Source organism: Pezoporus occidentalis, unplaced genomic scaffold (assembly GCF_034315485.1).
Source record: "Pezoporus occidentalis ecotype Australia unplaced genomic scaffold, CSIRO_AGI_Poc_V1 ctg10, whole genome shotgun sequence".
In the NCBI taxonomy this organism is placed as follows: domain Eukaryota; kingdom Metazoa; phylum Chordata; class Aves; order Psittaciformes; family Psittacidae; genus Pezoporus; species Pezoporus occidentalis.
This window is the reverse complement of record NW_026912779.1, coordinates 4,369,382-4,382,941: the sequence shown is the minus strand read 5'-3', so window position 1 is coordinate 4,382,941 and position 13,560 is coordinate 4,369,382. Positions and strand designations below refer to the sequence as shown.

Genomic DNA, 13,560 nt, shown 5'->3' with positions numbered 1-13,560 from the left:
TTCAGAGGATGGTCCGTAACTCACCATTTAACTTTTCTTGTTCTTCTGAACATCTGTAACTGACATAGCTCCATAAAATCTTACAAAGGTTTATCTAATTTTTACCTAGTTTTTGATATTCCATGCTATTTCTGGGGTTTTTTGGCTTTTATTTTTCCTTGACTGTGTATTTCCCCACAGTCAGTCCTAAAGATGCTGCCAAGCCATTTTACTGTAGTTTCCCTTTCTTTTCCTACTGCTGATTTTTATGAATCGTGGACAACTATATGCTGACAAAAAAGATTTTTAGTCACTTATTTTTCCATCCTGCTTTTTTCCTTCAGAAGAAGAGGAGCTCAGAAGAGCAGCCCCTTCACCTTGTAAGTATAGTTCTAGAAGTACACCGCAATCTGATATGTTTGACACTACAGTGGTTTTCTACAGCTGTGGAATCTTAATAGAGGAAGAACTGGTAGAAGTTTGAAGTTACACTTTTATGGGAGGTCAAATGGAACTTACATTTCATGTAGAATGTAGGATATTCATATAGCTGTGCTGTGTACTGGCAAGAAGTATCTTGTAGGAAATTGCTCAGTGTTCTAAAGGGAGATTTTAGTGTATAGGTACACAGACTATTTGGGTTATCTCCCTTGTTTAGCTGTTTGCAGGAAGAATGCTGTTGAGTTAAGCGTTTGAGGCAGACTTGCAGACTTTATGTAATGCTGTTACATTCCAATTAATACATAACACAAAGTAACTGGGAAGTGTGGTTTTGAACTAGGGTCACCAGCAGCCAGCCCTCAAAGTAGTGACAACAGTGACACCCATCAAAGTGGAGGCAGTGATATTGAAATGGAGGAACAGCTTATTAACAGAACAAAACATGTACAGCAGCGACTTTCAGATACAGAGGTAAGAGCTTAAATCTTAGTCTGTGAATGTTGTTACTGAGTTGCTTATTAAGCTATGGAAATAAATTATTGCATTAGAATCTTGTTCAGAGCATTTTGTTATTGACAGCCATACTGAGAAAGAATGAATGCAGACTTGAAGATCTGACACATTTCCTCATAATGAAGAATAGTGTTTGGATGATGACGTTGTTGATTATGTGTTTTTGTTGTTGTTTTATTTTGTCATCAATCTCACAATAACAATTACAGGAATCCATGCAAGGAAGCTCTGATGAGACAGCCAACAGTGGTGAGGATGGCAGCAGTGGTCCTGGTAGTAGCAGTGGTCACAGTGATGGATCCAGTAATGAGGCCAACTCCAGTCATGCAAGCCAGTCTGCTGGAAGCCCTGGCAGCGAGGTGCAGTCTGAAGACATTGCAGATATTGAAGCTCTCAAAGAGGAGGAGGATGAAGAGGAAGAAGATAGGAGTCATAATCCCCAGAAAAGCAATAGGAGCACAGATCTACGAAGCAGAAAACTGGAATCACAAACAGGCATTTGCCTGGGAGATTCACAAGGGGCATCAGAGAGGAGTGGTGCAAATAATGGGGCAGGAAAGGACCACGTTTTTAACACTGACTCTGTGACACCAGTGGATAATCGAATTAGAATGCTAGATGCTTGTTCTCATGCGGAGGATGCAGAGCATGACATGACAGGGGAGATGAGCACTGCTCACATTTCACAAGGGTCTCAAGATTCTTGTATAACTCACACAGGGGACTTCCTTGGTGAAACTATTGGAAATGAATTATTTAACTGTCGACAGTTCATTGGGCCACAGCATCACCACCACCACCATCACCACCACCATCACCATGACGGGTAGGTATTCTGATTCCTCTATAACAGAAATAAAAGTGGTAGCAAAATACTCCATTTGGGCAGAAATTTATATGGACATTTTGGAGTAGTTCAGGTTAATATTGTCTGACTACTAATAGTTACAGCAGATAATTACACAGTGATCTGTTTTGTTAAGGTCTGATTAAAGTCTTTTATAAAGGTTTTCAATTGAATAAATAAGACAACATTTAAGAAGATGTTAAAATTGTTTTGGGAAATGCTGTATTTAATTAACATTAAAGAAGTCAACACAATCATCATGATAGTGAGACCTTCAGTTCGTCTGTAATTGTTTTCCAAATTCACATGCAGGTCTGCTGTTCAGACAGACAGTTCATCCTGATTGTAGCTTTAGGGAGATGTCTTCTCACTTGTAGTCTACTAAAATCAACTTTCTCTTTGATATTGCTCATTCTAATATTCTTTTCCAGGCACATGGTTGATGATATGCTAAGTGCAGATGATGTCAGCTGCAGTAGTTCCCAGGTCAGTGCCAAATCAGAGAAAAATATGGCTGATTTTGATGGGGAAGAGTCTGGCTGTGAAGAAGAGCTTGTACAGATCAATTCACATGCTGAGCTAACATCTCATCTTCAGCAGCACCTTCCCAATCTTGCCTCTATCTATCATGAGCATCTTAGTCAAGGTAAGAAAAGAGGAAAACATGTTTCTTCTAACTCAGTTCTGTATAATTTTGAATTAGTTTCCAATAATTAAAATAAACAAATTATTTTAACCATGCAGATGTATTTTCCCAAAGAAACCATGGTGACTTGGGGCCTACAGGGATGTTGGGAAGGGACTCTTCATTAGGGACTGTAGCAACAGGACAAGGGGTAACGGCTTCAAACCTAAACAGGGGAAGTTTAGATTGGATATAAGGAAGAAGTTCGTTACTGTGAAGGTGGTGAGGCACTGGAATGGGTTGCCCAGGGAGGTTGTGAATGCTCCATCCCTGGCCGTGTTCAAGGCCAGGTTGGACAGAGCCTTGGGTGAGATGGTTTAGTGTGAGGTGTCCCTGCCCATGGCAGGGGCGTTGGAACTGGATGATCTTAAGGTCCTTTCCAACCCGAACCATTCTGTGATTCTATGATTCTATGCCTACTGAGATTTTGCTGTTTCTCCAAGAGATCCATTTTTGTATGACCGAAGGTGTAGCTGTGTTTGCCTTTATAATTCCTTATCCCACTCCCAGATTTCTACTAGAACTTTTAGTGCAAGTTAGAAGAAATCAAGGCACTAAAGAGCAAATGTTTTTGTTTAAGAAGTTATTAAAGCAAAAAGAAAGGTGGTACTGAAATGCAAGGGTGTTTTTTCCTCTCTGAAACCTTGTATGATTTTTCTTCTAGTCAGTGGATCTTCCTGTGATTCTGTACATTTGTCAGCTTAAATGAATTAACCATAATGGGCTGTAAAGAGGATAACTTTGGAATAATGAGTTAAAATATAACTTGATATCTTCAGGAGCTTGTTGTAAAGTACATTTTACGCTATTTCATCTTACACTGCTGAATTTTCGAGTTGACTTCAGGGTGCAATTTTAGATGCTCCTAAAACGCTCCTCAAGAGTTGTATCATATTTCCATATGCTATTGTGGCAGCTTTATTTTCTGTTTTATCCTCCTTTTAAATATAATGGAGGGTGTGGTTTCTGAAGGTTTGACATTTTGATTCACTGGTCTGACAGAACCAAGTTTGCTATCTTCCACAGACAGTAAAACCAGTATTATTTATATCTTTCCTCGATGAAACACAGTTAAGAAGTTTTTCTTTAGGCTTAACATTCCTTGTTATGTGGAACTGAATTACAATTCCAGCCTGACACTGCAAATCTGGAAGGATTATTTTTCTCCACTCCAGAGCTGAATAAACTATTAAAACTGCAGTTAAAACATGCTGTAAATCAGCATCTTTTGTCACTGTTTTCCATAGATATTGCACATTTTAATGAAGATCCAAATTGCACAAGACCTTCAGTGCAGATTATTTTTGACACCCCTGGTTTTGCATGTGCAAGTAACTGCAATGTCCTGCGCACAGTCCACGTTTTCTGCTTGACTTTGCTGTTATGTGAAAACAGTATCAAACAGTAGATAAATCAGTGGTGCCAGCTGTGGCCACAGAAGAAGGAAGATGTCTATCAGTGTTTATGAAAACATGATGGGTTTCTATATAAAAAAATGATGTTTGTTTTCCCTCGTTTTTAGTCAATTACAGGAGATCGTGGAGGCAATTTATTGCAGTGTGCTGCTTTTTTTGCTTTCCAGCAATGGTAGTTATAAAGATATCTCCCTTTGGACCGCAGAACTACAGAAAGACTTAAGAAATACTTTAATTACACTATGAATTTAATCTAATTAAAATAAAAAGCAATTACACCTAGATCTGCAATTCTTAAATACTGGTTTTACTGAACCTTGCCATGAGCCAAAACCAGTGTCAGTATTGGCTTGGCTGCCCTGTTGATTTCTTGTATGGTCATAATGGTTTTATCCTTTTTAAGAACCCATGTGTGAAAAAAGGCTGCAATTACAATGTCGTTTTAGGCACTTTAAAATAGCCACGTTTACAGATAAAGCATCTTGTTGTTCATGCACTTAGGGAATAAGGTTCAAACTAGATGGTTCCTTTTATTTATTCAGTAATGGTCTTTATCTTCTATTCAGGACCAGCAGTTCATAAGCATCAGTATAACAGCAATGCAGTGACGGACATTAATTTGGATAATGTGTGTAAGAAAGGAAATACCCTTTTGTGGGATCTGGTCCAGGATGAAGATGCAGTAAGTAGAATACCAGAAAAGAAGATTTTGTAAGAGAAAACGAATACATCCTCCTCAGTAACCTTTCTTTCTGCTTGATGTAGATTCATCTCTCTGAAGGGTTAATAAATGAAGCAGAGAAGCTGCTCTGTTCTTTAGTGTGCTGGTTCACTGACAGACAGATTCGAATGAGATTTATTGAAGGCTGCTTAGAAAATTTAGCAAACAACAGGTAACTCCAGTCATAAATTATCTGTTTTTACATGTATCTATTTTGTGACATACAGGAAATCCAAGTTGACTATAATGATTATTTCATTTTGCAGGAAGACAAGTTAAACCAGACACAAGCAAAAGTATAAACATAGTTTTTTAAGGTGTCATAGATGTATCTGAGCTGCAGTATTTCTGTTCTGTCGGTGTCCTGAATTTCTCATCTTGTTGCATGTGTCTGTTCTCCCTTCTGCCAGAGGTTGCTTCCTACCCTTTGGTAAAATCTGGACCACATCTTAGCCAGCTGAGTGCAAGGTCAAGTACCTCAGCATAAGCATTTGGAGCTGAATATTTAGATTTAACATGCAAGTGGCTGAGGAACAGACAAGTTCTTTTCCACCAAGTCTCTCGTGGGGTCTGTTCTGAAGTAGCACCTGAAGGTCGAAGTAGTACCTCGAGCTCAGATAACTTGTTTTAGTACCCACCGAAGCTGTGAGATGTATGGTTAGAAGACTGGCAGAGGTGGAATTGATATGGTTGATACAGCTAATCAACTGCTGGACGTCACCTCCAGTGTTACATTGTTACATTCCGGCTAAGAACTGTATTTGTGAGATGAGTTATATGTATACTGAGATGTTAATAAAAGAAATGTGAAGATACTCATCATAGAATCATAGATGTTCCGTTACATGCAGTTTAAGCACTTCTTAAGTTTTCGTAGATAACAGTCTTGCAATACACACCTACGGGTGTCTATAATGAGTTTGAAGCAGATTTAGTTCTGCTGCTGTGTCATCCAGTTGTAGAAAAATGTTGCTGAAATGTCAAGATAAGTTTTATGAAACTCACAAATAAGATTTTATCTTCTGAAAGGTAAATAACTTTTAATAAAAAATGCATACTGTTTTATTCTTATACTAGGCCCACAGCTGGTGTCCCAGGTATTACTTGTAAAGAATTTGAAGTACTTGTAGTTCAGATTGAGAAAACTAACTGGCTGACATGATGGTGAATTTCACGTGATATAGACAGTGCTTTCAGCTGCTCACTGAGCCTGAGCTGCTCGAACTAATTTGAAAATTAACTATTTTAACCTTACAGCAATCATATATTGTCATCATTTCTCTGTGTCTCCTTCAGATCAGTAGTAGTTTCACTTCGTCTTCTTCCAAAGCTCTTTGGTACATTTCAACAATTTGGGAGCAGTTACGATACACATTGGATAACGATGTAAGTAGCCTCCTGTCCCCAACAGACTGAACCACCAGAAGTGATGACATTTAGAGGACTGCTGCAAGGCTTGTTCCTTTAGTGTGGTCCAAATTAATAATGACCTAAGGTTATCATCTCTCTGTTGTCTGGCCTAGATGTATAGGCTAATCACTCAGGCCTAGATTCCTTCATAATACACATTACATCCCCTCCAGTCCCAAAGGACTTGCAGGGCAGTAGTAGACATCCACTAATAATATGTTGTAAAAGGTTGTAATAACTTGATATTACACCAGTCTGTTTTGATGTATATCACATGCTTCTCAGTAATTAAAAATATGATTTATAAGAAAACCTTTGAAATGTGAAGCCATCTCGAACAAACTGTATAACTAGCTGCTCTGACTACAGAGAACGGACCGCTGGAACATCTGGGAAAGATTACTATGAGAATCAGCAATTTAACTTGGCCTTTTGGACATGACACTTAAATACATGCCCAGTTCTGAGTTTTGGCTTAGACTTTTTCTGAATTAGGGCCTTTAGGAACAGTTTTCATGCTCTCAAGAGGGAATGTTCTGTCAGTCCTGAAAATTAACATTGTGGAGCCTTATGGATGACAAGGAAGAAGAGAGTGCAGTTCTGGAAAATACTCCTGAATTGATGGTAGATGGAAAATGGAATGTTAACTTTGGGTTTATGTGTCTGCAGTTTTCCTGTAATAACTGTCTAATATCTGTTCCTTTTCTGATCTTTTTAAACAAACCATAAATCTTTCTGCCCTTTCAATTGACACAGGTGGGCAGAAAAGGAACTTAATATGATGAAACTTTTCTTTGATAATTTGGTACACTACATTCAGGCAGTCAGGGAAGGACGACATAAACACGCATTGTGAGTACACAGCTGGGTGTTTTGATCTTTTATGTCTTCAAATGTTTCTTTTTTGCCTTTCTTCTGGTGCTTCTGATGTGTTCTTAGATGTAAATACTTTCTGTAGGGACATTATATGCTTAGGGAGGCAAAGGTCTGTAAAAACAATAACATCTTAAGTAGCTTCCTTTTCCTTTCCAATCTGTAGGAATAAAATGAGGTATATATAGGTAATGGGTTCAGACTTAAACAGGGGAAGTTAAGGTTAGATATAAGGAAGAAGTCCATTACTGTGAGGGTGGCGAGGCACTGGAATGGGTTGCCCAGGGAAGCTGTGAATGCTCCATCCCTGGTGGTGTTCAAGGCCAGGTTGGACAGAGCCTTGGGTGACATGATTTAGTGTGAGGTGTCCCTGCCTATGGCAGGGGGATGGAACTGGGTGATCTTAAGGTCCTTTCCAACCCTAACTATTCTATGAGTCTGTACACAGAAACAATAAAATTCTTAATTTCCCAATCCCAGATGAATAAATTATTCATGTTTTGACAGGTGTCAAAGTCAATATATAGATATAGGCATCCACAGTGGAAAAATGTTGCTTATTTTATGGGTCATTTTTTCACTTTATCATACTCCTTTATATTGGACACTGCTGTAGTGACAAGTGACTTCAAAAGCTGTTTGGAAGTGGGATTAATTGCTTTAAATTCAGGCAAAATGATACATTTTTCTACTCTTTTGACCATTAAGCTTCTACCTTAAAAATAAAATTAATATTTTAATGTAAGTTCTGAAAATAATAACATGCATCAGCTGGGATCAGAAATTCAGAGAAGAAATACCAGCATTTTACAAGTCAAGGAAAAAATTAAGGTCAGGTCCTGCAAGGTGCTAATGACAAAATGATGCACTTGATGCCAAAAACCCCCCACTTCCACCTCCCCAAAAACCAGCAGAAGTACCTTATCTGGTAGTGACTAGTGTGTCGTTCCACATGTTTGGTGTGGCTCTGTAATGGGTATAATTGGAGTCTAGACTATATTCTGAACTAGAAGTTCAAAAGGAAACCTTTAAGAAGAAGTTGCTTATGCTTTAAGAGGTGCATGTGTGAGTGGGGAAACAGTTGTGACAATAAACAATGACATAAACTTCTGTTCCTATATAAATTTACATTTTAGATACAGCCACAGTGCAGAGGTTCAGGTTCGTCTTCAATTCCTGACATGCGTGTTTTCAACTCTAGGATCCCCAGATCATTTCAGTAAGTATTTGAGGTTACCTTATCAGAGAAGCACCTCATAGTAAGGTGGATACAGTTACAATCATCAATGTTAGCTTAAATAAATCTATTTTAAACACACAGTTTAAATAATCTGTGGTACTGTTTCAAAAGAAGGAAGATTTTCCGATGAATGCACAGAACCAACATTAGAGTTTTAATTCTGTTGCAGTTCTGTGAGAACAGATTTTTATGTTCTCCATGTTTCAGTTGTTCTAAATATTAAGGTTGTAGCAATTACTGAAATGAAGATACTAGATTCTGTATTTGTGTGGTTTGGTTCATGTCCATAGTGTTCTCAGAGATCTCTACTGGAGTGCACTCTTAAGTTGTGATACCAAAAAGGAATAAGTCTTGGTATTTTAATACTGTCAGAAATTGGTTTCCACTTTACAAAAGTAGTGTTCTGTGTGATGATTGAGCTGCACAGATGCTGAAATCTTTTTGCTCTAAAAGTTAAAAATAGAAATGTAGCTGATGGTATTCAAAGTTGAGCATAATTTTCCGTGGTTTCAGTAACCCATGGTGGCTTTCCCTTCCGTAAATTCTTTTGGCTGCTCTTTTAGTCCCGTCTAAACTAGTAACTTTCAGCGTTGTCTCAGCATCAGCTCTGTACAGACTTCCAGTTGATTGTATGTTGAGGTCAGTTACTAGAATGACTGAAGGGAAGAGTCATTTGCGTAGCCTCATTACCGGCAGTCAGAGTTGGCATACAACACATGGCTTGTCCCTCTGGTCATCAGAGCAGAGTACAGGAAGGAGTAAGAACATCTGTAACCAAGAGACAGAAAACTTACACCACCATACTTGCTGCTGTTGATAGGACAGATAGCCGCAGTTCTTCTTAAAGCAATGTGTTGAGGTATTATCATATGCCAGCTAAGAAAATAAACCTCCTGTTCTCTTGAAGACGGAAACAATGAAATCATTACAGAGATACTATTTTCAGCCACGGTTTAAATACCCAGCTCAAAGCTGGACTTCAGGTTGTGTCCAGTACTTACTGACAGAGAAACAGCCTGCTGCTGTTTGGTATCAAATCCCAGGTCAGCTCATGCTACTCATTGTTTTAGTAACATCTGACAGCACTAATGACCAAAACCTGTAGCTGATTGCCAGCTCTATGAGGAAGAAATATGATCTCTGATGGGTAGGTGGTGCATTTTTCTTTTGTTGTTTCCAAAAACTTCTTGTCCTGACAAGTCACAGCTACAGGTTGGGCAGAGAAGAGATTCAGAGGAGCCCCGCGGAGAAGGACTTGGGGGTGTTGGTTGATGAGAAACTTAACATGAGCCGGCTTCAGTTTGTGCTCAAAGCCCAGAAAGCAACCGTATCCTGGGCTGCATCAAAAGGAGTGTGACCAGCAGGTCGAAGGAGGTGATCCTGCCCCTCTACTCTGCTCTTGTGAGACCTCACCTGGAGCATTGTGTGCAGTTCTGGTGTCCTCAACATAAAAAGGACATGGAACTGTTGGAACAAGTCCAGAGGAGGGCCAGGAGGATGATCAGGGGACTGGAGCACCTCCTGTATGAAGACAGGCTGAGGAAGTTGGGGCTGTTCAGCCTGGAGAAGAGAAGGCTGCGTGGAAACCTCACAGCAGCCTTCCAGTGTCTGAAGGGGGCTGTAAGGATGTTGGGGAGGGACTCTTCATTAGGGACTGTAGTGACAGGACAAGGGGTGATGGGTTCAAACTGAAACAGGAGTAGTTTAGATTGGATATAAGGAAGAAGTTCTTTCCTGTGAGGGTGGTGAGGCACTGGAATGGGTTGCCCAGGGAAGTTGTGAATGCTCCATCCCTGGCAGTGTTCAGGGCCAGGTTGGACAGAGCCTTGGGTGACATGGTTTAGTGTGAGGTGTCCCTGCCCATGGCAGGGCGGGTGGAACGAAGTGATCTTAGGGTCCTTTCCAACCCAAACCATTCTGTGATTCGAAGAACTGTGCAGATTTTTCTGCATGTCTTCTTGGGGTTTGTAGAGTATCGCTGTATACTTGATGTTATAAAGGAGTAGTTAAAAATTCTTCCCTACTTGTAGGGTTGAGTTTAGAGCAAGTGGATATACTGTGGCACTGCTTAGTAGAAGATTCTGAATGTTACGACGATGCACTACACTGGTTCTTAAATCAAGTACGAAGTAAAGATCAGCACGCTATGGGTATGGAGACTTACAAGCATCTTTTTTTGGAAAAGGTATGTAGCAGAGTTAATTGCAAGCTTATAATTAGGGTTAAAGTGTTTCCATATCAGTGATATTTAACATATTTACAATTGTTTCTATGTAAAATATGTCTTCAGTAGTCTGGGAGGGCTCCACTTGTCATAATCTTGTAATAATCTTTCTCTGCTTGGAAAAAAAGGCCACCTAAAACTATGCTTTAATGATATATATGATATAGCCTACTTGACTAAAAAAATCACTATCCTTTTGGGGGGGGCGTAGAAATCTCATGAACATGCAGCAGTGGAGCTTCTTGCAAGGGGTCTCATCCATTTCAACAGATGCCATGACAAAATGGATAGATTGGGCAGTAATCAGTGTGGTCTGGTTCTTTTCCAAGGTTGCATGTTTTTTTGTCTGTTTTTGTAAGCACATGGGTGTTTTGAATAGGCATGTCATGTATGCTACAAACTGTCCTACTGTTGATAAGGGGTAGTGTTACAACATCGAGTTTTGTTCCTTCTGTGATTTCAATTGCTCTACTACATTTAAATATGATTGGGTAGTAACAATGACACTTTTGTGTGCTAATGAAATAATGACCCTGTAATAGGTACCTGTTCCATCACAGAATTTCTTTTTCATACTAAAGTGATTCATTTTATTTAGATGCCACAACTAAAACCTGAAACCATCAGTATGACTGGCCTAAACCTCTTCCAGCATTTGTGTAATCTGGCTCGATTAGCAACTAGTGCATACGATGGTGGCTCAAACTCTGAGGTAAGCCTTGATTCTGTGCTCATGTTTACCTACTTTCTGAGGGAAGGGGAAAGTTAAATTACTTCTCTGCAATGGTGTATCTGTTGAGAACTTACTGGCTTGAATATTGCTTACCGGTTTGAGGTGGTAATGCCACAGCCCGGAGTGGTGGTGGGGTGTGTACAGATCACTGCCTTGAGGAAAGCCCTGGGAACTCAGAAGCGGGACAGTGAAATGGAAATGAAAGAGGGCAATGATCCTGACCTTCCATCCTGACTTGGAGTTTATGTGGCTTTTGTCTCTAGAGGTAGCATTAGGAAACCACAAAGAAAGTGATGCCTGTTGCCTGCATATTTTTATGCAGTTGATCGTATCCTGACATAACTGATTTGTATTCACTACTGTGTTTAAAGCGTGGGTTTGTAACGTTCAGTTTTCTAAATAAGTAGATTCAGATGACATTGCATTAGGCATATTTAATTCTGACTACAAATCTGTTGTAAAATGTGTCTCAGTTTACATATTATGTACTTTAGAGGCTTTTCTTCTGTAGTGTTTTCTACAGAGAAACCGTCTCAGAAATGAAATTATGCATAGGATATTTTTCTGTGAAGAGATTTTATTTTAACCACAATTAACAGCTGTGGTTTTAAGGCTTTGTTTAAAAGTATTTCTCTTCCTCAAAAATGAAAATTCACTCTTGAATTTAACCTGTTCTCCTCATGCTTCAAAGTATGAAAATGTTTCAGTGAAACAGGATTGTACAGTACTTGTGTGCAGTGCTGAGAGTCCGAGCAGAGGGAAACCTGAGATATATTTAGTGATTGCATCAAGAAGCAAAGAAAATGTCTCAGGTCAGAAAAACATCACTCCCAGTAAAATAATGGTTTTGTTTCTGTGTTCATTTTCCTTTTGTCAAAACAGCTGTGTGGCATGGACCAGTTCTGGGGTATTGCTTTAAGGGCACAGTCTGGTGATGTCAGTCGAGCAGCCATCCAGTACATCAACTCCTACTACATCAATGGTATGAGTTTTCACTTTTAGTTTTGGTTTTTGTTTAAAGTGTTGTAAAGACTATATAGTGTTATCCTCTTTTTATTCTTAGTATTAGAATGCATGGTCCCAAAGTTATGCATATGTAATTTACTTTAACTGCTATTACAGGTAAAACTGGTCTGGAAAAAGAACAGGAATTTATTAGCAAGTGTATGGAGAGTCTGATGATAGCTTCTAGTAACCTTGAGCAAGACTCTCATTCGAGTCTGACCATTATTGAAAGGGGACTCTTAATGCTGAAGACACACCTGGAAGCTTTTAGGAGAAGGTAAATAGCTCTACTGATATATTTGGATGTGAACTTTAGTTCCATTCCTCTTATCATTATGACAAATGAGTAATAAATTATTTAAGTAATAATTTCTTTGTTTTTCTTTGTGTAAAGAGAGTAGTGGATAATTCTACAAGGTAATATGTCAGGTTTAAAGAGTTACCAGTGTTGGCCCTTGTCCTTCCATAAATATGTATGGATGTGGCTCATGTTTCCCTTCCCTCACCAAAGAAGCTTCTTCAAAGTTATTTTAGTTTTATTTGAAAAATAGAATATCAGTAACTTCCTTTTATTTGGAAAAAAACCACAGTGAATAAAGGTGCAGGTTTTTTTCTTTGTCTCATTTGTCAAACATTTGTGTGAAATAGGCTTTGACAAAAATACTCTGTCAATGTTTTTACCTGCTTCTTAAGGTTTGCGTATCACCTGAGACAGTGGCAGATTGAAGGCACTGGGATCAGCAGCCACTTGAAAGCCCTGAGTGACAAACAGTCACTACCACTGAGAATTGTATGTCAACCAGCTGGGCTTCCTGACAAGGTAAGTCAAAACCCCTTTTCCAGGCACTGGAATCCTACATGGTTAAATTCAGGAAGTCCGTTGTGTGCTCTGAAAAATAAGATACCTGCTTTGTTTCAGATGACTATAGAAATGTATCCGAGTGATCAGGTGGCTGATCTACGGGCAGAAGTCACCCACTGGTATGAAAACTTGCAGAAGGAGCAAATAAATCAACAAGCACAGCTTCAGGAGTTCGGCCAAAGCAGCCGCAAAGGGGAATTCCCTGGTAAGCTGTAGGACTCAGATCTGCAATTCTTTGCCCTTACAAGGGTTCATCCATTTAGAACTTTGGAGATTATGGTCTTTTTCTTCCCCAGATGGCCTAAATAAGCAGGCATTATGGTTTATTTTCTTCTAGCTGTAGTTAAGCATTACCCTCACTTTTAATTAGTAGTTTCTTAAGTGCTATGTCATTTATTTGAAATAGCAAAGAAAATGTAGATCTGCTATATATGTCCATGGATCTAGCCAAGATCCAAGAGACTTTTCCCCATATTATTTTTCTTCTCATTGTTGTTTTAATTGTATTGTTTTCTGTAATTTGGAGATTCTGTTCCATAGAACCTTATTCTGTGTTTCCTGAAACTCAGACACTTCTGGCTCAGCCATTGATTCAGAGTTTGGTGTTATAAT

General features: G+C 39.1%; 1 protein-coding gene across 9 annotated transcripts in view; it reads left to right on the top strand.

The window, feature by feature from the left end:
* Nucleotides 1-13,560, top strand: part of USP34 (ubiquitin specific peptidase 34) — a 137,039-nt gene that overhangs the window by 57,686 nt on the left and 65,793 nt on the right. For 8 of the 9 annotated variants that reach the window (XM_062609994.1, XM_062609982.1, XM_062609966.1 and 5 more), the window contains 15 exons: nt 324-359; nt 761-891; nt 1,143-1,759; nt 2,212-2,426; nt 4,447-4,562; nt 4,646-4,773; nt 5,898-5,987; nt 6,768-6,863; nt 8,021-8,103; nt 10,155-10,309; nt 10,947-11,060; nt 11,964-12,063; nt 12,204-12,363; nt 12,780-12,906; nt 13,006-13,153. In XM_062609994.1, coding sequence (XP_062465978.1) covers nt 324-359; nt 761-891; nt 1,143-1,759; nt 2,212-2,426; nt 4,447-4,562; nt 4,646-4,773; nt 5,898-5,987; nt 6,768-6,863; nt 8,021-8,103; nt 10,155-10,309; nt 10,947-11,060; nt 11,964-12,063; nt 12,204-12,363; nt 12,780-12,906; nt 13,006-13,153 — 2,316 coding nt within the window. The remainder of the gene's footprint in view (nt 1-323; nt 360-760; nt 892-1,142; nt 1,760-2,211; nt 2,427-4,446; nt 4,563-4,645; nt 4,774-5,897; nt 5,988-6,767; nt 6,864-8,020; nt 8,104-10,154; nt 10,310-10,946; nt 11,061-11,963; nt 12,064-12,203; nt 12,364-12,779; nt 12,907-13,005; nt 13,154-13,560) is intronic. The other variant, XM_062609972.1, reaches the window with a different exon arrangement.